Here is a 27,917-nt window from a genome sequence, read left to right as displayed (position 1 = left end):
CAGTTATTCTTTTTTTTTAATTAGTGCCCATGCCCACTCTTGAAAAATTTTTTTTTTGAAAAGCGGAGAAAATTCTCTATATTTTGCATTCTTGAACTTTGTTGATACCATATTTGCTGAGATATTGCCATGCAAAGATTTAAAAACAGGAAAATTGAAGTTTTCTAAGTCTAACCCAAACAACCCACCATTTTCTAATGTCGATATCTCAGCAATTTCAATGAATTTCAGAATTTCAATGTTAAAATATGAAACATTCTTGAAATTTTCCGATCTTTTCGAAAAAAATATTTCATTTTCAAAAGGGCGTGAAAATTTGGCCCTTTTGAAATGTTAGTCTTGATTTAAAAATAAAATGATAATATTTTTTTCGGAGAAAAAGTTTCCGATTTCGTAGAGAACTGCTCATTTATGAAATTACCCAGTATTTTTTTAAATTCTTAGAATGAATTTTCAGAACACAGTTGAACAATAAGATTAACTTATTGCTATCATTGAATGTTCTTAAAAACCAAACACAAACTAACTAAAAAGATCATAGCCGTATTGTTGAACTGATTTCGGTAGATCGTGGTAGATTTTCTTGAAATATTTCGTTGGCATCGGAAGGATTATACTTTTCTGTTTTTTTTTTTTAATATGAATAAAAGTACTTTTTTTTATTTGAAACCCCGTTTTTTTTTGGAAAATATCGAAATTTTTTATAATTTACAAAACGGATATTAAAAGATGTGAAATTTTGTAAGGATGTTTCCCACACAAAAGCTGTTGGTGTTAAATATTATTGGTTTTTTCACCGAATTCCGCGCTTTTGATAATTTTTCATTATAAAAAATAGTCAGCAAACGAACCAATATTTTGTATGGAATTTTCCGCAAATACATTTTTGGTATTTGATAACACTTTGAATATTAAAAAAACACAAGATTTTTTTTTAAAGTGCTGTCACAAAGTGATACTCGTTTTGCAAAATTGAAAGAAAAATATTTTCAACCAAAACTTTGGCTCTTATAAAAAATAGTATTGTAAGGTCGTAGATAGTTTCATTTCCTCTTGCAGCAGTGACTGAAATAGTAAATAGAAATGAAAAATTAATCACGATCTGTAATATGCTCCTACAAACAACACAAAGAAAACTTTTTTCAAAATTTAAATGATTGTCTAAATCAACATGGCCGCAAAATGGCCGACCTGTAATGATACCTCTCAGAGCCTTAAACCAAAGACAAAATGTCGTAAAAAATAGAAAATTTTGCGTCGCAAACATTTAAAAAAATACGGCATCTCGTGACAAATTCAAAATTTGGATATCATTGAATATATATTAATCATTGAATATATATTCAATGATATTCCAAATTTTGAAACACCGAAAAATCTAAGTTTGAGCAAAATTTATCTTCAATTATAATTTTTTTATGTAATCATGATTCAATAAAATTTTATAATACCGGGCTTAAAAAAAAATCAACAAATATAATTATAGTAAAAACACAAAAAATCTTAAATGATTTCGAATTATATTAATTGGCAGGGAACTCACTAAAATTCAATGCTGTCGATTGAAGCGAGTTCAGGGAGCCCAAATCTAACAAACCTTGAAGAAATTGAAGCGTTTACTGAAATCGACTTCATTAATGTCGAGCTGTGTAATCGTCTTACAATGACGATGAAAAATTTGGAGTCCTTTAAAAAAGTGTTTGGGTTTTTCAAAATTCAAACTCAAACAAATGGTTAAGATTTCAGAAATTTCAAATGAAAAAAAAATCAGCAAGGAAAATAAAAAAAAAACTCGTGAATTTTTATTGATGGGAATGAAAAAGTCATAAATTCAAAAAAGAATATAATTTTAATAGAATATTTGAGAAAGTGTACACACAGCAAAAAAAATAAGCCTTACCCAAACAGTCGAAGAACTCCTCCTCCGAGCCCGATTTGGAATCCACTTCCAGCTTTTCCATTCTCCAGTTGGCAACCTGTTGTGGAAATTTTAAACAGTCATTGGAAGTTTACTTTTCCCGTATTTTTAAATACATTTTGATCAAAAGTTTAATATAAAATGACAACACAAATCTACGAAATGTACAACAACAAAAGTTCACTACTTTGAAAACGGAAAATAAACGAAAAACTTACATTCTTCTTTAACTTATTGTGATTTGCTTTCTGTGTTGGTGGTGACAGTGTTGTTGTGTGTAATTTTGCATTGCAGACATCAAAAAGAAAAATCAGATTAGACAGAGAAAGAAGACTCAAGTTACAACTTTCCACACGCTTCAAACTTCTACCACGCGTCCCCAAGCGCTTGAAACATTTCGCCGGAAACATTTCACACGTGGAGAACGCAAACGCATGCAACCTGTCACCGATCCAAGCAACCGACCTGCAAATCAAAGCTGTGCGCCGACCCCAGCGGCGAGTGGAGCTGCCCCTTGGAACCGCCCAGCTGCCGACTCTGGCCCATCCCGGCCATTGTTCCGCCGGTGGTCGCTCCCAGGTGGTTCGTCCGCAGCCCTCCGTGACGGCGATTGTCCATTTGTTGATCCTCTTCTTCGTCCTCCTCGTCCTCGTCGGAGCTGTCCAGCGTCGGCGGGTGCTTTTTGAGCTTTGGCGGAGGTTGAAGAATCGGTGCTGGAGGGTGTTGACGGGAGAGTTGGGGTGGTGGGGAGGGCGGGGCAGGTTTCTTCATCACCTGCGGTGTCGAGTTTTCTTCGGTTTTTTCGATCGAGTTGAACTGGTTTGTGGACTGGCGGCTGCTGCTGTTGTTTTCCGAGGTGGAACGATCTGGAGAAAAGAGAGAGGAAATTGAGAGATGAAAAAGATTGTTTTGGCGCCAATGAAGTTGTGGAAGCGCGACATTTTTTTTGGTTTTTTCTCGGGGTTAATCGGAAATGATAAAGAACAAGTGCACAGTCAGCAAAGGAAAACTGATGCTGCTGAAAAAAGTTGTTCGCGTTTCTAGACTGTTTGGCGACAGTTACAATAGCAGCGATAATTCAGATGTATTTTTGAAGGACTTGCAATTTCAAATTAATTGCAACAAGATTCATTCACCATTGAAAAAAATACGAAAAATTAAGATGCTTTGCAAAGATTGTAAAACATAGTAAAAGAAGCAACGTCGTAATTTTGGTAGATCAAGAAAATTCAAATTATTTTTTAAGATTGAAATACGAAATCGGCCGATTTTGACCATTTATTTGTATTTTTTGCTTTGGCTTGAACTTTTTTCGGGTCTTCCCTATGAAGAAAGAAGCCATTTTGTATCATTGGTGCACCCATACAAGTCTCCATACAATTTTGACAGCTTTTATGCAAAAACTTTCGAAGGAATTTTCTGATCGACACGGAAAAATGCCGATTTTTAAATAAATATTTTTTTACAAAAAAAAAAATCAATTTCCCAAAATCCGTTTTTTATAATTTTGTAATTTTTTATATGTTTTAGGGAACAAAAACCGCAACTTTTGAGCCATGGACAGTATCGATAAATTTTTTGGAAACAAGACTAGCATTTCAAATAGGGTTAATATTGAATGTTTGGCCCTTTTGAAATGTATGTCTTGATTCCAAAATTTTCAAAATATTTTTTTCGAAAAGATCATAAACTTTCACAAATGTTTCATTTTTGAACATTGAAATTCAAGACCATTAGTTGCTAAGTTATTGGCATTACAAAATGTAGAAATGTTTGGGATGAGATTTTGAAAACTTAAATATTCTTGTTTCTTTTGTTCGCATTATTTCAGCAACCAGAGGTCCAATCTTGAATGTCTCTTAGGCAATTTTGTTGAAAATTTTCAAAACCTAAAAAAAGTGTTTTTTACTATTTGAAAAAAAAAAACTAAAACCCGATTTTTTCAGTTAAAATTTTAATTTTATGTAACTTTACCTTAAAAAACAGTGCCCTTTATCGAAAATCTGTGGAGCACTTTTCGATGGCAAATTTGATTTTACACTTTTACTCCAAAGTCAATTTTGTTGACAAAAATTCCAAACATTTTTTTAAGTTTAAATCCCTCGACTCTGGCAAAAAAATTAAATAAAATATAAAAAAACGAAATTAAAAGCCATGGTATTAACATTTGAATAAAAAAAAGGTATTCTATACCTGCCCAGTTGTTTTGCAATAATTTATTTTGAAAATATCGAATTTTTCAAAGTTTCAAAGTTCAAATAATCAAAATTCTTCACAAAATATCGTATTTTTTCGAAAGTACTCAAATTTTCAAAATTTGTAATATGGGTATTAAACGAAGTGAAATTGTGTATGCTTTTTACTTTTTGTAATAGATTTTCTGAAAATAGTAATTTTTTTTCAAAATACCGTATTTTCAAAAATATTTAAATTATTTTAAATTTGCAATATGGGTATTAAACGAAGCAAAATTTTGTGTGCTGTTTCACATGATTAGAGTTTTTTTTTGTGAAAAACTTAAATTTTCACAAAATACCACGTTCTTTCCAAAATACTCAAATACCCAAAATTTGCAATATGGCTATCCATTGAGAGACAGTTTGTATGCTTTTTCATCTTAATAAAGTTTTTTTTGGAAAATACTAAAATTTTCACAAAATACCTTTTTTTTCGAAAATACTCAAATTTTGAAATTTTGCTATATGGGTACTAAACGAAGCGAAATTTTGCATGCTCTTTTTTCCTTTTTTGTTTTTGAAAATCCTGATTTTTTTACAAAATACCGTATTTTTTCGCAACTACCCAAATTAAAAAAAAAACAACAATTATAGCCAACGAAGCGAATTTTTGTATACTTCTCACTTTTTTATAGATTTTTTTGAAGACTCGATTATCCGAAGTTTCGATTATCCGAAGTTCGATTATCGGAAGGTTTGTATGGGACTTCGGATAATCGAATCATGAACAAAAAAAAAGTCATATTTTTTTTATTTTCTTGTTTTAAACATCAAATTTGAGTTCTGCGACCCCATTTTAATCAAATTTGAATAGTTGATTGCCTATTCAATAATAAAATGCATTTTTCAATATTTCGTCACTGCCATGTTAGCCGCCATCTTGGATTCAAAAATATTCATTTTAAATCACTTTAGCGTAGTTTAGGGGGTACACTTAAGCTCGACAATCAAAAATTAGACAACAAAAAAAAAATATTTTTTTTTGTGATTCGATTATCCGAACTTTCGCTAATCCGAAGTGAAATTTCTCCGAGGCCTTCGGATAATCGAGTCTGGACTGTACTCGAAAAAAATACGGTATTTTGAGAAATTTTAGTTTTCAGCAAAAAAAAAACTATGATAAAGTGTAAACGCATAAAGAATTTAGCTTCGTTTGATAATTTGAGTATTTTCGAAAAATTACGGTATTTTGTGGAATTTAGTATTTTCTAAAATGAAACTTTTACAGGGTAAAAAGGCATACAACATTTCACATTCACTCATATTTCAATTTTGATAATTTGAGTGTTTTCTAAAAACATTCCGATATTTTGTGAAAATTTTAGTATTTTTTCTAAAAAAAACTTTAATAAAGTGAAAAAGCTTACACAATTTCGCATGGTTTGAATTTCAGTTTTTTTTTTCGAAAATGCAGTCCAGACTCGATTATCCGAAGTCCTCGGAAAAATTTCACTTCGGATAATCGAATCACGAAAAAAAAAATTTCCTTGTCTAATTTTTGATTGTCGCACTTAGGTATGACCCCTTAACTACGCTTAAGTCATTTAGAATTTTTAAGTCCAAGATGGCAGCCAAAATGGCGGTAATCCAATATTGACAAAAATGCATTTTATCTTTCAATAGGTAATCAACAACTCAAATTTGATTAAAATGGGGTCGTAGAACTCAATTTTTTTTGTTAAAGACAAGAAAATGAAAAAATGAAAAGATTTTTTTGACGAAGAACTTCGTCTTAGGGCTCTACGCTTTGGTTTCACCTTCCCTTCTCGGCAAATTTCCCCTCTTTTTTTGTTCGTGATTCGATTATCCGAAGTCTCCTACAAACCTTCGGATAATAGAATCTTCGGATAATCGAGTCTGGACTGTACCGTATTTTGTGAAAATTTTAGAATTAAAAACTATTAAAAGTAAAAATGAGCAATTCTCTACAAAACCGGCCGATTTAGACCATTTTTATTTTTTGTATTTTTTGATTTGGCTCAAACTTTGTGGGGGCCTTCCCTATGACCAAAAAAGCCATTTTGCATCATTAGTTTGTCCATATAAATTTCCATACAAATTTGGCAGCTGTTCATACAAAAATGGTACGTAAATATTCGAAAATCTGTAACTTTTGAAGGAATTTTTTGATCAATTTGGTGTCTTCGGCAAAGTTGTAGGTATTGTTAAGGACTATTTAGAAAAAATAGGTACACGGAAAAAAAAAAATTCCCGATTTTTTTATTAACTTTTTTTTTACAAAAACTCAAATTCCCAAAATACGTATTTTTTGATTTTCGAGATTTTTTGATATGTTTTAGGGGACAAAAATCCGCAACTTTTGAGCTATAGAGAAACATGGTCAAAAAATCTGCCGCCGAGTTATGATTTTTTGAAAAACTTGTGATTTTTGGAAAAAATCGAAATTTCATACATAAAATTTTTTTAACCTCATTTTTTTATGCAAAATTGAATTTGCAATCGAAAATTACTTTACAGATTTTTTGATAAAGGGCCCCGTTTTCAAGATATAGCCACCGAAAGTTTGATTTCAGCGAAATATTTGCAGTTTTTCGATTTTTAAAAATAGTGACCATGAGTGACCATTTCTAAAAATATTTTTTTTTGAAAAGTTCAGAAAATTTGCTATAAAATTGTCTAAGAGACACCGAAGATTGGACCTCTGGTTGTTGAGATACAGCGGCTTAAAGAAAAAGAAACACGAAAATTGAAGTTTTTTAAGTCTCACCCAAACAGCCCACGATTTTCTAATGACGATATCTCAGCAACCATTCGTGAAATTTTCCGATCTTTTCGAAAAAAATATTTTGAAAAAAAATAAATCAAGACTAACATTTTAAAAGGGCCAAACATTGAATATTATGCCCATTTGAAATGTTAGTCTTGATTTAAAAAATTTCAAAATATTTTTTTCGAAAAGATCGGAAAATTTCACGAATGTTTCATGTATTAACATTGAAAATTGAACCATTAATTGCTGAGATATCGTCATTAGAAAATCGTGGGCTGTTTGGGTGAGACTTAGAAAACTTCAATTTTCGTGTTTCTTTTTCTTTAAGCCGCTGTATCTCAACAACCAGAGGTCCAATCTTCGATGTCTCTTAGACAATTTTATAGCAAATTATCTGAACTTTTCAAAAAAAATATTTTTAGAGATGGTCACTCATGGTCACTATTTTTAAAAATCGAAAAACTGCAAATATTTCGCTGAAATCAAACTTTCGGTGGCTATATCTTGAAAACGGAGCCCTTTATCAAAAAATCTGTAAAGTAATTTTCGATTGCAAATTCAATTTTGCATAAAAAAATGAGGTCAAAAAAATTTTATGTATGAAATTTCGATTTTTTCCAAAAATCACCAGTTTTTCAAAAAATCATAACTCGGCGGCAGATTTTTTGACCATGTTTCTCTATAGCTCAAAAGTTGCGGATTTTTGTCCCCTAAAACATATCAAAAAATTTCGAAAATCAAAAATACGTATTTTGGGAATTTGAGTTTTTGTAAAAAAAAAGTTAATAAAAAAATCGGGAATTTTTTTTTTCCGTGTACCTATTTTTTTCTAAATAGTCCTTAACAATACCTACAACTTTGCCGAAGACACCAAATTGATCAAAAAATTCCTTCAAAAGTTACAGATTTTCGAATATTTACGTACCATTTTTGTATGAACAGCTGCCAAATTTGTATGGAAATTTATATGGACAAACTAATGATGCAAAATGGCTTTTTTGGTCATAGGGAAGGCCCCCACAAAGTTTGAGCCAAATCAAAAAATACAAATAAAATCCATTTCCGGTTTTGGTAGAGAATTGCCCAAATTCCACTTTCAATGTTAAAAAAGCTAAGCATTGTGTAATTTTCTGCTCTTATCAATAAAAATATTATGTTTTTAGATCGAGTCCAACATTTTAAAAGAGCCAAAACATTTTTTTTCTACTTTGTAAAGTGTAAGGCTTCATTCTTAATTTTCCAAATTTTGGAAATTATTTTTTTCTAGACATTGAAAATCCAATCCCTAATTTCCGAGATATTGTAGTTTGAAAAAACCCATTTTTTCACAAAATTGAATCTGCTGCATGTATAGAAGAAAATTGAATGAAATTTGATTAACTAAATTTGTTTTTTTTTTCTAATTTTCAGTGTGCACTTGTTCGATGACTTTTTCAAAAAAGTTGTTAAGTACTTTTCTATTGCAAAACCAAAAAGACAATGGGCACATATCGAAGTGTAAACAACGAGTCTATTCTGCTCACGTCAGTTGGGAAAGGTTAGGATAGACTTTTTGTTCACATTTGCTGAATTACAACAATATTACTTTTCGATACAAGAGCTGAAAGTTTGGATCCTGAAGCAGCTTCACGAACGACGGAACAAAGGAGACTAAACGAGGTATTAGACTATGACAAACAGTTAAACAAAATCGTACTTTTTGACAGTTTGTCACATGCTTGCTTTATGTATGGATTATTTTGTATAATAAGGATTTGTACAAGATTTTAATAGCACATTTATTTTATTGTCAGATAGAATTTTAAAAAATATTTTGGTAGATTTCAAATTCCTTTAAAACAAATTTGTCCAATTACTTTGTAACTTTTGTGTCGCGAGAAACTGGAAACCTTTTTTTTGGGAAAATTTGCATTGTTCAGAAAAATACCAAATCTAATTGAAAAAGTCAAGGTAGACCTCCGAAATAGCGTTGAAAATTGCGGATTTGAGTTTTAACAATATTTCTGCTACGGCCAAAATGCACCTAAACAAAAGCACGGAATAACTCTCTGAACATTGAATAAATATAATGACAAAACTCACCATCCTCATCTCCTCCCTCTCCGTCCTCCCCCTCATTGCCCATCTTCTTCTGCAGCGCGAGCTGCGTCTGCCGCTCAATCTCCCGGATGTCGTCCATCGTCAACCCGTGCCACTCGTCCTGCCAGGCCCACGCCTGCCTGTGCGCCCTCACCATCGTTTTCCTCAGCGCCACATCGTGGATAAACTTCTCCAGCTTCGTCTGCATCCCCCAGTAGCGGAACTCCACCCGGCACAACTTGTACGCACACATCAACGACATGTTCCGCCCGGTGGGTTGCGTCTTCCCACGGACCTCGTCCCAATACTCCGCCAGCCAGTTCTCCCCCAGCGGACCCCGGCCCGTCTTCTCCGAACAGTACAGCGTCGGATCTTCCTCCCGGGTGTAATCCGCGCCCTGCAGCGTGTCCTTCACGATGTCGATGATGTCCACCATCCGGTTCCGCAGGTCCCCCCCACTCAGCTGGAACACATTCTCCTGGTGGCCATTGTCCGAGAAGTAGTACGTCTCAATCTCCAGCGAAAACTTCTCCACGAAGGGGCACGTGTAGCGGGTCTTCGTGTACGGGTACGCATTCCACGCTTCCTCCTCCACCGTGAGGGCACTCTTCGGAAGGAGACCCTTGATCCAACCCGGCAGGTGGCTGCCCACGTGGTAGATCTTGCGCGTGTACTGACCGCAGCCACCGCCCGGGCCATCCGTGTACGGTTCGTTGACGATGATTTCAACGCCGCTGCCGGCGCCACTGCTTTCGTCGCGGGATTTTTTCTGGAAAAAAATGGAGAAAGAGAGGGGGAATTGAGTTTTTTTTAGAAATCTAAGAAAGTTGCATTTTTATTGAGATTTATAGAAGTTTTGCAGCGAAGCTAAAGGAATAGGCTTAGCGATTTTTCACGCTCAAAAATTGCAAATTTCACGGGGACCATAATTTCAAAACACCAAATTTCACGGGAATTTCGCGGAACTTGAAAAATGTTAAAATAACTTAGAAAAACTTATGTTTAAATCACAGCAACTACTTTTTATGCTTCATTATATATTATTCTTCAATAAACTATACAAATCTCCACTTAATTTGAACGTGACCACGGCGTGTTTTCTAGAACAACCTTATCAGGAAAAAATAGTCATCGCTACTTTCAAATGTGTCTTATAGGAAATTTTCTCAGCTTTCCAATGCTTCTAAGAGCGAAATGTTTCATCGGGAAATTCCTGAGATATCTCTATTTTATTGTTTTTGGTTTTAAATTCCTTTATTATTTATTGGAAACTTTTAAATGACAGTCCAGAAAACTTGTCAAATGATGTGTTTCATGTGTCTTTTACTTCAACTTTGTAGAAGGTTGCAAACCGCTAAACATTTTGCAAATCATGTTTTGTCTAAGTTTTTGAATATATGGGATTTATTCATAAATCATAAAACAGTGTAAAAATATATTTTGTACAAGAATTATTTGATAATTACATATTTTTTGTGTACAAATAACACGTGTCTACTCTGATTTAGCTTGTTCAACCGAAACTATGGCAGGTTTGTGATTGTTAATGGTATTATTGAATTGTAATGAATAAATTTGATATTTTCTTAAGCAAACATTAACCTGGAACATAAATACAAATATGATTTGAAATCGAAAATATTCTGTAATTCTGTAATTTCGGAATACATTCGTCCGGCTTCAGCTGAAGATTCATGCTGTCCCATGTTGCATGTTCGAGTGTAGACCTACGGAAAACCTTGCCGCGAGGAGAGGTGAGTGAGAAGTACACGAACCACCTACGACATAATTCCTCGGGCGGCCCAGGTCAACTCGAAGTTACCCCAGGCACCCCCAGTGCAGGACACATTGGGGGTAGAAAGCGGATAGATATTTCAGTGAATACAATAATTATGACAATATAGTTTCATATAATCCTTATTCCTTAATCTTACCTTTTGACACTATCAAACCTAGCAATATTACTATTGCATCTTACCAATCCCTTTTGATAGTGTCAACTTCAAACCTTCACTCATTGTGCAATTAACACATAATTTCCGCTATATTCTTCATGCGGAATCGTCGTCTACTTTCTTCGCCTTATTATCACTTAACCACGACGCGATATTGTTCTCACATTTTTTGAGCTTCAACGACCGATTGTTATTCACGCACTTATAAAAATACTTGTTCTGTTTCGCGGCTTTGTCTACTTTAATTTTGGACATGATTATCTTTTCACTGTGAAATACACACCGTTGGCTGATACAATGACTTTTTCGGTCATCGTATACTCGCAAGGTACATGAAAAAGACAAAGAGAAAAAATGGGATTAGTACAATGTAAAATAAAATTGAACATTGAATAACAGACTAACACAGAAAGAAAGAATAAAGAAACCTTCAGAACTATCAACTTGTAACGAGAAGCTTACTAGAAAACAACTGAAGTTGTGAAATATGGGACAAGACAAACAAACTTGAATAGCTAACATATATAATAAAACAGTTTGAACGTACCTTTAATCATATTAACAGTTATGCCCAAATTTCTTACCAAATTATTTTCAGCAGTTACATTTCTACAATAATGTATTGCGATTCCAAGTCAGAACAATTGAGTAGTTAAAGTTTATGGGGTTAGAGACAAGTTATAGCAATAGAAAAATAAATAGATGTATAGATTTTACTAAATTTTGTCTTAAAAGAATAGGAAAAATCTAGCTTGTTTTTGAAAATAGCCAATGCATCAAGAGCAAACATACAGCATGTCACGTTCACACCGTATGGAGTAAATGTGATAAACTATATGTCCACATTCGGGGCACCACCTTTTTCAGAATATAGGAAATGATAGAAGGAAGACCCCATTCTGTATAGTGGAAGATTTCTGCAACACCTTGGACTCGGACCAGACATTTTGTCTGAAATAAGAGAGAAAGACAAATATTAAATTGTGGTATTATCACTAAATCCTATCATCCTTTCACCCTCCAAGACATGGTCTATCCTTCGTGCCTTCGTGTCTTGGGTGATGGCGAATTCTACCTTCTTCAATGATCTTCGGACCACCTCCAACTAGAATTCACAACAGGACCTCCCTCGACTCCAGTTTACAACATGACAGCGACGAGAACACAGCCGAATGGGAGTTGACAGTATCAAATGCATGCTATACCCTTTGCTTTGCTGGATACTTACTAATAGCAAAGGGCGAGAGTCCTGCGACTCTCAGCAATCATGAATACTGCCCATTTGCCACAAATATGATTTGAAATCGAAAATATACTACATATTACTGTAGCAAGCTCCAAAAGTCATATTTTCATCAGTATAAAATAAAAATTAAATTTTATAAAATGTTTTCTGTTGAAAATGCACTTAAAAGTAGCACTTAAACTCGAGTCTTCCAATTCAGAATGCTGAAAACACCGTCACAAACATTTTGTTTTTGTTTGAACAAAAATTAAATAATATTTTAACAAAAAAAAAAAAACAAACAGACACTTTCTTATCAAACTATTTGAAAAAAAATCAAGAAATATATATATTTTTTTTATAGATGAGATTGAAGATGAGAGTCTTATAAACTTCTAAAATATTGCTAATCATTTAATCATTTAATACAAAAAAACTAAAAAAATCATTTCATACTAATGAAAAGTATTTCTCCTAAAGCTCGCAACAGTAATTTGCAGTTTAATTTCTAGTATTAAACATGTTTTGTATCCATGCAACTGTTTAGTGTTTGATTAAGGAAATATTATATTTATTCATAAAAATCTTGTAATACCCTATCAATCTCAAACCTGTAGAAATTTCGGTTGTATCAGCTAATTCCAAGCTGGATCAGAGCAGACCGGTGTTATTTGTACACATCAATTATGTAATAATCTATTTGTTCTTTTAAAAATAATATTTCAATACGATTTTATTATTTAATATTTTGATAAATCCCTCATATCCAAAAATTCGGTTAAAACTTAATTTTCAAAATGTTTAGCGGTTGCAACCTTCTACAAAGTTGTTTCTTGTCTTATTCTGCACATTTTGATGAGTAAAAGACACATGAAACACATAATTTGACAAGTTTCCTGGACTGTTATTTAAAAGTGTCCAATTAATAATCAAGGATTTTAAAAGAAAAAACTTAAAATAGAGATATCTCAGAAATTTCCCGATGAAACATTTCGCTCTTAGAAGCATTGGAAAGCTGAGAAAATTTCCTATAAGACACATTTGAAAGTAGTGATGACTATTTTTTTTCTCCTTAAGGTTGCCCAGAAAACACGCCGTGTGACATAAAAAAAAACTTTTCTTTATTTCAAAAATAGTTATATTTTGAAACGAAACTGCTTTTTAAGATATTGAACTAATAAATTCGCTGATTTGCATTTTTTTAATCATTTACATTTTATTGAATTTCAAATTTGAGCAAAATTTTACAACCTTGTCCAGTCAAAATGATTGACAGAGTTTGAATTTTCTGCGAGTTAAAAATATTTTTTAAGATTTTCATCTCATTTTTCAGAAACAAAATTAAAAATCAATATGCAAAAATAATTTATTTAGTAACGAAATCTTTAAAATTTTATTCAAAATAAGAACAGAAAACAAAAAAGGGGGTATTTTTTAACTTCCACGGGAACCATCCACCCGATTATTTGGGTGTGAAAAGTAAAACTCAGCAAAAAATGATTCAATTTAAAAAATCTGTGCAATCTTTCAAAAAATTATCACAATATTACTTGTTTAGTCAATTTTAACATGTTTTGGGTGAAAAAGCCAACATTTGTAAAAATTAAAACATGTTGGCATGAGAATTACTGGAATCAAATGATTGATGTTATCTTCCTTGTGATAACTTGATGGTTCCGAGAATATGTTTTCTACTTTGAGTGATTTCTTCAAAAATTATTTAAGTATTCGCAGCATGCACTTCGCAGTACATGTTGTCACAATTTCATGTTTAAGTATGTTTTGCTAACAATTCTTCAAATGGTTCATATTACGCATTTAATTGAAAATGAATCAAATTAACTTAAAAAGTTTATTTATATTTTAAAGATGAAATATTTGATAAGTTGTTATTTTAAATAATTGATTTGAGAAATTGATAAATTTCACGGGATTTCACGGAAATCTTCAAATTTCACGAATTTCACGCTGTCCGCGAATCGTGAAAATTCAGTAACCCTAATAGGCTATGAACAACGGATAAGAAAAATTATTTCCAGCATTTTGGTGTGCAACTTTCCAATATTTGTTTGATTATTCTATGAGATAACTGTAAATTTAGAAAAAGATAGTAATTTGGACTATTTGGCAAGAAAGTCTTTCAAAAATCTATAAAAAATGTTGAATTTACGTTAACACATCTGTTGTCATGTATATAACTGTTTATTTCATTGTAACTAAATTTTTAGTGTTCCATAACATGTTTTTCAAAGAAAAAGTTCACAAATATTTGCGTGCCCGAAATGTGTTGTTTATTATTTTAAATCAATTTTATTTTTCTCGTCTATTGCAACCAGTTTCATTAAGATGGATGCAAGGAATCATGAGAAATTATCGAATTAGTTCTTCAACCCAGCAAAACGGCATACGATTGTTGGCAAGTAACCTCACTAGTGGCGCCACCTACATTTGAAACACAGTCGCGCTGCAAAACCTCAATGCATTTAGATTTTTTTTTGATTTAAAGATTTTTTTAGATTTTTAGATGTTAGATTTGTAGATTCTAAGATTTTGTAGATTGTTAGATTTTTAGATTTTTAAAATTTTAAATTTTAAAATTTTTAAGATTTTTAGATTCTTAGATACTAAGATTTTAAGATTTTTAAATTTTAAGATTTTTAAGATATTTAGATTTTTAGATTAGGCTTATACAATTTTTTTTTTAAGTTTTTGTCTCCCCCCTTCAAAGTTGGCCCGAAAAATCAGGGGGCGAAATTTTTTTTTTCAAAAAACATAATTATAATTTCACTGTAAATTAATTTAAAACACATTCCCCTGCGTTTAGAATCATTTTTAGCATGTTTAGGTTGATTTAATTTTTTTTGGAATTTTTGAAAACTTTCGATGTTTACTACCGCAAAAAGTTTTTTTTCGCTAAACTTTTTGTTTTCGTCACAATTGAACTAGTGTAAAATTCATTTAAAACACTTTTTCCATGGAAATGTGGAAACTGTGGCTTGTTATTTAAATATTTATATTTCATTTCATTTCATTTATTGGATTGTTTTGGCAAAAACATCAGTGCAGTAATTATCCTAAGCTGAGATATGGGGTACCTTTCAACAGCTGACTAATTCAAACGGTGTTAGAGTTTACTGGTACACGGGAGAAAAATTGAGCAGGGGAAGGAAAAAAGTTACAAAATAACCTTCGATAAATATTTATATGTTTTTATTTATTTGCTCGATGCTAGATTTTTAGATTTTGAAATTTTAAGATTTTTAGATTTTAAAATCTGAAATTTTTAGATTTTTAGATTTTTAGTTTTTTTAGATTGTTAGATTTTGAAATTTTAAGATTTTTAGATATGTAGATTTTTAGATTTTTAGATTTTAAGATTTTTAGATTTTAAGATTTTTAGATTTTTAAGATTTTTAGATTTTTAGATTTTTGATTTTTAGATTTTTAGACTTTAGATTTTTAAATTTTTAGATTTTTAGATTTTTAGATTTTTAGATTTTTAGATTTTTAGATTTTTAGATTTTTAGATTTTTAGATTTTTAGATTTTTAGATTTTTAGATTTTTAGATTTTTAGATTTTTAGATTTTTAGATTTTTAGATTTTTAGATTTTAAGATTTTTAGATTTTTAGATTTTTAGATTTTTAGATTTTTAGATTTTTCAATCTTAAGATTTTAAGATTTTAAGATTTTAAGATTTTAAGATTTTAAGATTTTAAGATTTTAAGATTTTAAGATTTTAAGATTTTAAGATTTTAAGATTTTAAGATTTTAAGATTTTAAGATTTTAAGATTTTAAGATTTTAAGATTTTAAGATTTTAAGACTTTAAGATTTTAAGATTTTAAGATTTTAAGATTTTTAGATTATTATATTTTTAGATTTTAAGATTTGTAGGTTTTTAGATTTTTATATTTTTAGATTTTTAGATTTTTAGATTTTTAGATTTTCAGATTTTCAGATTTTTAGATTTTTAGATTTTTAGATTTTTAGATTTTTAGATTTTTAGGCTTTTAGATTGTTAGATTTTTAGATTTTTAAATTTTTAGATTTTTAGATTTTTAGATTTTTAGATTTTTAGATTTTAAGATTTTCAGATTTTTAGATTTTCAGATTTTCAGATTTTTTTTTCCAAGGTTGTTAATCGATAGCTTTATCGTCTAACGTTAACGATACAGGTTATTGTTATCGTCGGAACGATAATGATAATCTATTGTTATCGTGATCGTTATTTCGATAATTCTGTCAGCGATAATCTTATCGCCGATAACGGACGATAACTCATTTTTAAAATATATCTCAAAATTGACTTAATCTATCAATATCATGTTAAATTTTCAATGCATTCGCTTAGAATATCTTTTTTGATAATGTATTTAGTTTCGAAGTTTAAAAACTAAAATTTTCACAAATTACCGTTTTTTAAGTATTCAATTTTTTTAAATTTGCAATATGGGTATCAAACGAAGCAAAATTTGGTTTGCTTTTTAAATAGTATTAGATTTTTTTTTTGTAAATACTGAAATTTTCCCAAAATACTGTATTTTTTCGAACATTTTCAAATTTTCAGAATTTGTAATATGGGTATCAAACGAAGCGAAATTTGGTATTCTTTTTCACTCTTATCATAGTTTTTTTTTTGTTGTTAAATACCAAAATTTTCATAAATTACCGTATTTTTTAAAATACTCAAATTTTCATAATGTGCAATATGGGTATCAAAAGAAGTAAAATTTTACCTGCATTTGCACTGTTTTTTTCTCTTTCGCTTTGTTTGATACCCATGTTGCAAATTATGAAAATTTTAGTTTTATCGAGAATTACGGTATTTTGTGAAAATTTGAGTATTTTAAAACAACTTTAAAACAGTGAAAATACATGAAAAATTTAAAATCGTTTGATAGCCATATTGCGAATTATAACAATTTGAGTTTTTTCGAGAAAATACGGTTATTTGTACAAAAAATTGTATTTTTCATTCAAAAACTCAAAAACAGTGAAAATGCATGCAAAATTTCGAATCGTTTGAAACCCATATTGCGAATTATAAAAATTTAAGTATTTTCGAGAAAATACCGTATTTCATTTAAGTTTTTTTTCTATAAAATAAGTTATTTTGTGAAAATTTTAGTATTTCATTCAAAAACTTTAACACAATGAAAATGCAATGCACCATTTAGGTTCGTGTGATACCCATATTGCGAATTATAGATTTTTTTAGTATTTTCCAGAAAATATCTTGACTTTTTTTTGATAAGGTCCTATAAACAAATGTAAACATTGAGTGTATCCCTTTCACACCTTATGTCAAAGTCCATCGGAGTAAGCGGGATACACTCAATGTTTACATTTGTTTATAGGACCTTATCAAAAAAAACTCAAGATATGGTGTTTTGTGATTTTTTTTGTTTTTATACTTTGAAAAATATTTGAAACGGCCTAACCAAAAAAAAAAATTTTTCAAAAGAAAAATATCGCCGATAGAATTATCGGAATAACCTCGAACCTTGATTTTTACGCTATTTTATTTTGTCACCCTTGCGAAAACCCCCTTCAAAAAATTCTGAAATTGAAAAAAAATAATATTTAAGAACACACAAAAATCATCGATAAAATACAAAAAAATCAATTTAAAATTTTGTAGATATGAATATAAATATGTGAATAAACCAACAAATTTCTCCACAAAACTCGAAACTCACCGCAATCATGTAGAGCTGCGCTATCCGATACTCCTCGACCGTCAACGGCAGCGGAATGCGATACTCCTTTATCAACATGGTCGAGCCTTTTTTCCTTCACTTAAACGTAGACGTATGTATCCTGTTTCACTTCCTCCTGCTTCTTTCCTCTTCACAAACTTCCCTTAAATTGAACACAACTCACAGCAGCGACTCACAACCAGAAATAACTTTCTTTTTTTCAACTTTTTTTTCTTCTCTCTCTCTCTCTAATGGAACACGAAATAATTCCCTTTTGTTTTCTGTAACGTTACATCACATGTGTAACCACCACTGTGCGGTGTCACAACAGTCGAAACCGATTTCCTTTCCCGCTCGTTCCGGGCAGGCTGCCTCTTCCCAAGCTTTCACGTTTCGTTACACCCTTTTCCTTTTCTTCTTCTTTGCTTTTTCCCCACTTGGCACATGTTACAATAAAACTTCTTCTTCTTTTTCAGCTTTTCGCACTGTTTCCTCCTTCCCCTCAAAGCGCGACGACTTCAGTGGAGACGGCTGGTTGTTCAGCGTAGTAGGCTGTGACGACGCAGAACACATCTTGCCTGCCTTTCAGGCGCTTTGAAGTGAGTCGTTGTTTGGTTGGTTGCGATGGTGATCATTCATAACTTTAGGAATCGTTTGTGGTTGGTGGCGTGGGAGGAAGCTGGAAAGAACAAAGAGAGTGAGACAAAAAAAAGGAGATTAGTGAGAGTGTTGGATTGAAAGAGACACGGAAAAACCGAGGGTTGAAAACTTATTTTTTCCACGGATCAATGACTTTTGACAATTTTGACAATGTTGACAATTTTGACAATTTTGACAATTTTGACAATTTTGACAATTTTAAAAATGTTGACAATTTTGACAATTTTGACAATATTGACAATATTGACAATTTTGACAATTTTGACAATTTTGACAATTTTGACAATTTTGACAATTTTGACAATTTTGACAATTTTGACAATTTTGACAATTTTGACAATTTTGACAATTTTGACAATTTTGACAATTTTGACAATTTTGACAATTTTGAAAATTTTGACAATTTTGACAATTTTGACAATTTTGACAATTTTGACAATTTTGACAATTTTGACAATTTTGACAATTTTGACAATTTTGACAATTTTGACAATTTTGACAATTTTGACAATTTTGACAATTTTGACAATTTTGACAATTTTGATAGTTTTGACAATTTTGACAATTTTGACAATTTTAACAATTTTGACAATTTTGACAATTTCGACAATTTTGACAATTTTGACAATTTTGACAATTTTGACAATTTTGACAATTTTGACAATTTTGACAATTTTGACAATTTTGACAATTTTGACAATTTTGACAATTTTGACAATTTTGACAATTTTGATAGTTTTGACAATTTTGACAATTTTGACAATTTTAACAATTTTGACAATTTTGACAATTTCGACAATTTTGACAATTTTGACAATTTTGACAATTTTGACAATTTTGACAATTTTGACAATTTTGACAATTTTGACAATTTTGACAATTTTGACAATTTTGACAATTTTGACAATTTTGACAATTTTGACAATTTTGACAATTTTGACAATTTTGACAATTTTGAAAATTTTGACAATTTTGACAATTTTGACAATTTTGACAATTTTGACAATTTTGACAATTTTGACAATTTTGACAATTTTGACAATTTTGACAATTTTGACAATTTTGACAATTTTGACAATTTTAACAATTTTGACAATTTTGACAATTTTGACAATTTTGACAATTTTGACAATTTTGACAATTTTGACAATTTTGACAATTTTGACAATTTTGACAATTTTGACAATTTTGACAATTTTGACAATTTTGACAATTTTGACAATTTTGACAATTTTAACAATTTTGACAATTTTGACAATTTCGACAATTTTGACAATTTTGACAATTTTGACAATTTTGACAATTTTGACAATTTTGACAATTTTGACAATTTTGACAATTTTGGCAATTTTGCTAATTTTGACAATTTTGACAATTTTGACAATTTTGACAATTTCGACAATTTTGACAATTTTGACAATTTTGACAATTTTGACAATTTTGACAATTTTGACAATTTTGACAATTTTGACAATTTTGACAATTTTGACAATTTTGACAATTTTGACAATTTTGACAATTTTGACAATTTTGACAATTATGCTAATTATGCTAATTTTGCTTATTTTGACAATTTTGTCAATTTGACAATTTTGACAATTTTGACAATTTTTGACAATTTTGCCAATTTTGCCAATTTTTGACAATTTTGACAATTTTGACACTTTTGACAATTTTGCTAATTTTGCTAATTTTGACAATTTTGACAATTTTGACAATTTTGACAATTTTGACAATTTTGACAATTTTGACAATTTTGACAATTTTGACAATTTTGACAATTTTGACAATTTTGACAATTTTGACAATTTTGACAATTTTGACAATTTTGACAATTTTGACAATTTTGACAATTTTGACAATTTTGACAATTTTGACAATTTTGACAATTTTGACAATTTTGACAATTTTGACAATTTTGACAATTTTATCAATTTTGACAATTTTGACAATTTTGTAAATTTTGACAATTTTGACAATTTTGACAATTTTGACAATTTTGACAATTTGGTCAATTTTGACAATTTAGACAATTTTGACAATTTGGTCAATTTTGACAATTTTGACAATTTTGACAATTTTGACAATTTTGACAATTTTGACAATTTTGACAATTTTGAGAATTTTTGACAATTTTGTCAATTTAGACAATTTTGACAATTTTTGACAATTTTGACAATTTTGACAATTTTGACAATTTTGACAATTTTGACAATTTTGACAATTTTGACAATTTTGACAATTTTGACAATTTTGACAATTTTGACAATTTTGACAATTTTGACAATTTTGACAATTTTGACAATTTTGACAATTTTGACAATTTTGACAATTTTGACAATTTTGACAATTTTGACAATTTTGACAATTTTGACAATTTTGACAATTTTGACAATTTTGCTTATTTTGCTAATTTTGCTAATTTTGCCATTTATGACCATTTTGACAATTTTGAAAATTTTGAAAATTTAGACAATTTAGACAATTTAGACAATTTAGACAATTTAGACAATTTTGAAAATTTTGAAAATTTTGAAAATTTTGACAATTTTGACAATTTTGACAATTTTGACAATTTTGACAATTTTGACAATTCTGACAATTTTGACAATTTTGACAATTTTGACAATTTTGACAATTTTGACAATTTTGACAATTTTGACAATTTTGACAATTTTGACAATTTTGACAATTTTGACAATTTTGACAATTTTGACAATTTTGACAATTTTGACAATTTTGACAATTTTGACAATTTTGACAATTTTGACAATTTTGACAATTTAGACAATTTAGACAATTTAGACAATTTAGACAATTTAGACAATTTAGACAATTTTGACAATTTTGACAATTTTGACAATTTAGACAATTTAGACAATTTAGACAATTTAGACAATTTAGACAATTTTGACAATTTTGACAATTTTGACAATTTTGACAATTTTGACAATTTTGACAATTTTGACAATTTTGACAATTTTGACAATTTTGACAATTTTGACAATTTTGACAATTTTGACAATTTTGACAATTTTGACAATTTTGACAATTTTGACAATTTTGACAATTTTGACAATTTTGACAATTTTGACAATTTTGACAATTTTGACAATTTTGACAATTTTGACAATTTTGACAATTTTGACAATTTTGACAATTTTGACAATTTTGACAATTTTGACAATTTTGACAATTTTGACAATTTTGACAATTTTGACAATTTTGACAATTTTGACAATTTTGACAATTTTGACTCAACTCAACTCAACTCAACTCAACACAGATCGTAGCTAGAAGTTTAGAATTTAATTGCAGACTTTTCGGCGCGGCTTTCATGGTGGTATAATGGCAAAGTTTTACCCATTTAGAGAACACATTGAGAGGAGAGAAATAAGGCGCCAAAATTATGCGCGAGAACCCTCAGGGGGAAAACATTTCCCAGTGAATTATGGTTTAATAAGGGCAAACATGAAATTGGCAAAGTGGTTGCGGTGCATGACTTTTGAAAGTTAAGAAAGAGGTATATCATTTGTAGAACTGGGGTGATAATCCGATTGGAAATTAACATCTGAGTTGGTGAATTGTTGCCTTTTGTGAACAATTTTGAGTTTTATTTTGCCTCTCTTTTGATGTAATTTTACCTCAATTAAAAACTACTCGAAAAAAGATTTGAATTAGCATTTTTTTTTTTAATTTAATTTCACTTAATTGAAAATCTGTTAACATTTAATTTCAAATCACATGTCACAGTATTTTTTTTTCTTCATAAAAACGTGTCACAGTAATTGCTCGCATGAAAAGATTCGCTTTTGATAACTGTGAGCTAATTACTGACGAGCTGTGACATCGTTCGGTTGGTGTTCCAGTTTTAACTAAACCATTCACCATGAAGGCAGGCTTCTGTTTGTTGATTCTAATTGCTTCAGCAAATTTTGTCTTAGTTTTCTGTTTATGCAATTTGGGGCTTGGACGCAATCAGCCAGGTGATGTCAACGAAATTATTTATTTTGTCTACACGAAAAAAAAAATCTCACATTTTTAGATCAAGTTCCAGTTCACGAACTACACCAACGTATTGTGGGCCTACGAGGAGAAGAAAATCTAACAATTTTGTTTCGATATATTCCATCGAAAAATGTGGACAACGTCAATCTAACCTACGTGCAATTTTATGTGGATCTTGAGGTTTGTGTCTTGTATAGTTTAAAAACATAGTTTGATGTAATGTAATACCTCCTTGAGAAAGAAAAGTTCTAAAGAGACCTAAGAATCTTTACCCTCTCTCTTGCACACAAGAAAACTTGAAAAAAATCAATTAAATCATTTTTGGAAAAAAATTCGACTTCATTTAAGGTGGTATTACACTGCATCAAACATAGTTTAAAAAAATACTTTTTCTTGCAAAACTAAGTTTAATGCAGCGTAATGTCATTTTAAAAAAACTGAGTCCGATGAAAACTGAGAGTTGAAAAATTTGAAAAAATAAAAAAAATGAATTTTGATTAAATTTTTCAGCAGTGCAGCTTCGACGTTCAAACCCCGCTTGGAATGCACCGCGGGTTTCAGGTGCGATTCTACAGTCCCGGGCCGGTGCAGGAGATTGTGGGGAATGCCACCGTTTACGGAGTGCCAATTGAGTGAATGTTTGAATTTTTTAAAACGATTCTTGAATTAAAGTTATGTTGAACTGAAGGAGGTATTCAATTGCAGGAAGCATTTTTTTTTAATATTTATACTAGACAAGACTTTTTCACCTTATTCGCATTAGGAAATAGTATAAAAATGTGTGCCTTGTATTTTTTTTAAATGTTGATTCAGTGTAATACCTCCTTAAAGTGGTATTTCATTAAAGGAAATTTGCAATCTAGTTTAATTTCACTTTATCGAGAATCTGTCACCGTTTTATTTCTGATCACGTGTCGCAATGATTGCCCGCAGGAAAGATTTGCTCTTGATAACTTTGAGCTAATTACTGACGAGCTGTGACATCGTTCGGTTGTTGTTTCAGTTCAAATTAAATCATTCATCATGAAGGCAGTATTCTGTTTGATTCTAATTGCCACAGCAAAATTTGGCTTAGCTTTTTGTTTATGCAATTTGGGGATCAGAAGCAGCATTTTAATGATTGATTTTTGTCTTCATAAAAAAATAAAAAAAAATCCCACAACTTCAGATCAAATTACAGTTTACAAATTGCACCAACGTATTGTGGCACTACGTGGTGAAGAAAATCTAACAGTTTTGTTCCATCGAGGAACGTGCAATATGTGAATTTAACATACGTGCATTTTTACTTGGATCTTGAGGTATGCTTTGTTACAAAAGTCTTTCCTATTCCAAGTGTTTTAAAGATTTTTTTTTCTAAATTTTATGGTTGAAAAAAGAGTAATAAACTAATTAGAAAATCAAAGTGAAGTGAAGAGAAGTGAAGTGAAGTGAAATGAGGTGAAGTGAAGTGAAGTGAAGTGAAGTGAAGCGAAGTGAAGTGAAGCGAAGGGAAGTGAAGTGAAGTGAAGTGAAGCGAAGTGAAGTGAAGTGAAGTGAAGTGAAGTGAAGTGAAGTGAAGTGAAGTGAAGTGAAGTGAAGTGAAGTGAAGTGAAGTGAAGTGAAGTGAAGTGAAGTGAAGTGAAGTGAAGTGAAGTGAAGTGAAGTGAAGTGAAGTGAAGTGAAGTGAAGTGAAGTGAAGTGAAGTGAAGTGAAGTGAAGTGAAGTGAAGTGAAGTGAAGTGAAGTGAAGTGAAGTGAAGTGAAGTGAAGTGAAGTGAAGTGAAGTGAAGTGAAGTGAAGTGAAGTGAAGTGAAGTGAAGTGAAGTGAAGTGAAGTGAAGTGAAGTGAAGTGAAGTGAAGTGAAGTGAAGTGAAGTGAAGTGAAGTGAAGTGAAGTGAAGTGAAGTGAAGTGAAGTGAAGTGAAGTGAAGTGAAGTGAAGTGAAGTGAAGTGAAGTGAAGTGAAGTGAAGTGAAGTGAAGTGAAGTGAAGTGAAGTGAAGTGAAGTGAAGTGAAGTGAAGTGAAGAGAAAGGACGTGAATAAACACAAAAACGTGAAATCATGAAAAGTGAGGTTTTGCAAATGCTATTGAAATAAGGTAAAATGTAATAATATATACAGGCGTAAATAAAAGAGAAATAAAGGGTAGCATAAAAAATCTTAAGTGTTCAAACTTCTTTTGCAGCATTGCTAATTCGACATCACAACACCAGTTGCAATGCAAACCGGATTCCAGGTGCGTTTCACCAGCACTGGTCCCGTGCAGGAGATGACTGGGAATGCAACCGTTTACGGAGTACCAATCGATAAGGGTTTCTAATAAAGTTGCTGTTTTAATCTTTAAAAAGTGCAAATAACTACAAAATTTTAAAGATCTGGCAGCACTGTAAAAAAGTAATGTGCACTTAAATGAAAAAAAGATTATTGCAAATTTATATGAAACTTGGATGTTGGATTAGTATTTAAAGAAAAATAAAGAAAAAAGAATTTAAAAGGTGGAAAAACTGGCAACACTGTCATGACAAATTCTGATTCAAGTAAAAACATATGGTAGCACTTTTTTTTTTCATTCAGAAAATCAAATCAAAAGGATTTATTTCCACCACAGTTGAGTTACTCTTTTCCACCTCAAAGAAATGAAATTGCACCCGTCAAAGCCACACAAACACACGGGATTCTATTTTTAAACATGGAGTGCTCGCTTTTTTCCGGAACGGAAGCTTTTCCTCCCCAACAATCACAACCAGAACTTTCAGTTTGAGTAGTTGGCCAGAGTTAAAAAAGGGGGAAAATTGTGAACGAATTTCCTTTTTTGTTTTTCCATCTGACCAGGTGTCATCCAGAAGTCAATCAAAAGGACTCGTTTGACATTTACCAACAACTTTAAATTAAACCTCTTTATCAAGTGGAAAAAAAGAAGAAAAAACACATGTCATCAAGTGCAAGTGCACCCTTTCTGTGGCTTGTGCACAGCACATGCTTTCTGCATTATTAAGTCGGCTTTCCTCTTTGATTGCCGGTTGTTCATCGTTTTAAATCACCCTGGGGAGGGGCAATCGTTTGACCTTAAAGGGCACAAACAGGGGCGTAGCAGGGGGAGGAGTCAACTATATTTTTTTCAATTTAATTTTAATGCCAAAATAAAAAAAATGTGATTAAAATATTATATTAAAAATTGAAAACAAAAATCAGAATGATAAAATTAAACTATCTATTTTTTTTTACAAAACTCCCCTGGCGACGCACCTGACTTCAAAGTCCCTGCAGTTTCAGTAAACCAGTAGCAGTAGAGTAAGTAATTGCTTTTACCTCCTCTTTCCCGAATCAACCCCTCTTTTTGTACTTTCTTCCCTGATTGCCAGCGCAAACCTCAATTATCATCATTTTCATGTTGTCTTGTTAAGGTTAGACTAATCATATTATATTGGCAACACTGTTTGAAGTTGCTTCCTTGAAGAAGGAAATTTTGAAATTTTTTACAATTTTGTCAATTTTGACAATTTTGCCAATTTTGACAATTTTGACAATTTTGACAATTTTGACAATTTTGACAATTTTGACAATTTTGTCAATTTTGTCAATTTTGTCAATTTTGTCAATTTTGTCAATTTTGACAATTTTGACAATTTTGACAATTTTGACAATTTTGACAATTTTGACAATTTTGCCATTTTTGACAATTTTGACAATTTTGACAATTTTGACAATTTTGACAATTTTGACAATTTTGACAATTTTGACAATTTTGACAATTTTGAAAATTTTGAAAATTTTGACAATTTTGACAATTTTGACAATTTTGACAATTTTGACAATTTTGACAATTTTGACAATTTTGACAATTTTGACAATTTTGTCAATTTTGTCAATTTTGACAATTTTGCCAATTTTGCCAATTTTGACAATTTTGACAATTTTGACAATTTTGCCAATTTTGCCAATTTTGCCAATTTTGCCAATTTTGACAGTTTTGACAATTTTGACAATTTTGACAACTTTGACAATTTTGACAATTTTGACAATTTTGACAATTTTGACAATTTTGACAATTTTGACAATTTTGACAATTTTGACAATTTTGACAATTTTGACAATTTTGACAATTTTGACAATTTTGACAATTTTGAAAATTTTGTCAATTTTGTCAATTTTGACAATTTTGACAATTTTGAAAATTTTGACAATTTTGACAATTTTGAAAATTTTGACAATTTTGACAATTTTGACAATTTTGACAATTTTGACAATTTTGACAATTTTGACAATTTTGACAATTTTGACAATTTTGTCAATTTTGTCAATTTTGACAATTTTGACAATTTTGACAATTTTGACAATTATGACAATTTTGACAATTTTGACAATTTTGACAATTTTGACAATTTTGACAATTTTGACAATTTTGACAATTTTGACAATTTTGACAATTTTGACAATTTTGACAATTTTGACAATTTTGACAATTTTGACAATTTTGACAATTTTGACAATTTTGACAATTGTGACAATTTTGACAATTTTGACAATTTTGACAATTTTGACAAATTTGACAATTTTGACAATTTTGACAATTTTGACAATTTTGACAATTTTGACAATTTTGACAATTTTTACAATTTTGACAATTTTGACAATTTTGACAATTTTGACAATTTTGACAATTTTGACAATTTTTACAATTTTTACAATTTTGACAATTTTGACAATTTTGACAATTTTGACAATTTTGAAAATTTTGACAATTTTGACATTTTTGACGATTTTGACGATTTTGACAACTTTGACAATTTTGACAATTTTGACAATTTTGACAATTTTGACAATTTTGACAATTTTGACAATTTTGACAATTTTGACAATTTTGACAATTTTGACAATTTTGACAATTTTGACAATTTTGACAATTTTGACAATTTTGACAATTTTGACAATTTTGACAATTTTGACAATTTTGACAATTTTGACAATTTTGACAATTTTGACAATTTTGACAATTGTGACAATTTTGACAATTGTGACAATTTTGACAATTTTGACAATTTTGACAATTTTGACAATTTTGACAATTTTGACAATTTTGACAATTTTGACAATTTTGACAATTTTGACAATTTTGACAATTTTGACAATTTTGACAATTTTCATCAACATAATTTCTACTGCCTTGACGGTTGCACACGTGTGCCCCATTCAACTTTCAAGTGCAAATTGGTCCTCTCTCTCATTTGGCTGGCTCTGCTGCACTCTTCAGTGCATCGCCTTTTCTCTAGAGGGTGTGTGCCCCGACAAGTGTCGCACACAAAAACCCACTAGAAAAAAAGGTGGCTAACAACCCATCTTGAAGCTTGAGTAGCAAATTTTTGCTGAAAGGAAATGAGTTTTTATTGAGAAAAGTTCTTTTTTTAAGGTGGGAAAATGTAGCAC

The 27,917-nt window shown here is 30.6% G+C and overlaps 1 protein-coding gene across 2 annotated transcripts in view; it reads right to left on the bottom strand.

The window, feature by feature from the left end:
- LOC120424025 (protein retinal degeneration B) overlaps positions 1-18,291 on the bottom strand; it is a 36,689-nt gene extending 18,398 nt beyond the window's left edge. Inside the window, exons 1-5 of one of the 2 annotated variants that reach the window (XM_039588042.2) lie at positions 17,846-18,291; positions 8,969-9,734; positions 2,384-2,784; positions 2,137-2,166; positions 1,901-1,976 (exon numbers count right to left, since the gene is read on the bottom strand). In XM_039588042.2, coding sequence (XP_039443976.1) covers positions 1,901-1,976; positions 2,137-2,166; positions 2,384-2,784; positions 8,969-9,734; positions 17,846-17,923 — 1,351 coding nt within the window. In that variant the 5' untranslated portion in view covers positions 17,924-18,291. The remainder of the gene's footprint in view (positions 1-1,900; positions 1,977-2,136; positions 2,167-2,383; positions 2,785-8,968; positions 9,735-17,845) is intronic. The other variant, XM_039588045.2, reaches the window with a different exon arrangement.
- Positions 18,292-27,917: the final 9,626 nt, after the last annotated feature.

Source organism: Culex pipiens, chromosome 1 (genome assembly GCF_016801865.2).
Source record: "Culex pipiens pallens isolate TS chromosome 1, TS_CPP_V2, whole genome shotgun sequence".
Taxonomy (NCBI): domain Eukaryota; kingdom Metazoa; phylum Arthropoda; class Insecta; order Diptera; family Culicidae; genus Culex; species Culex pipiens.
Note: the sequence above shows the minus strand (reverse complement) of the source record. Positions and strands in the feature narration are given on the sequence as shown.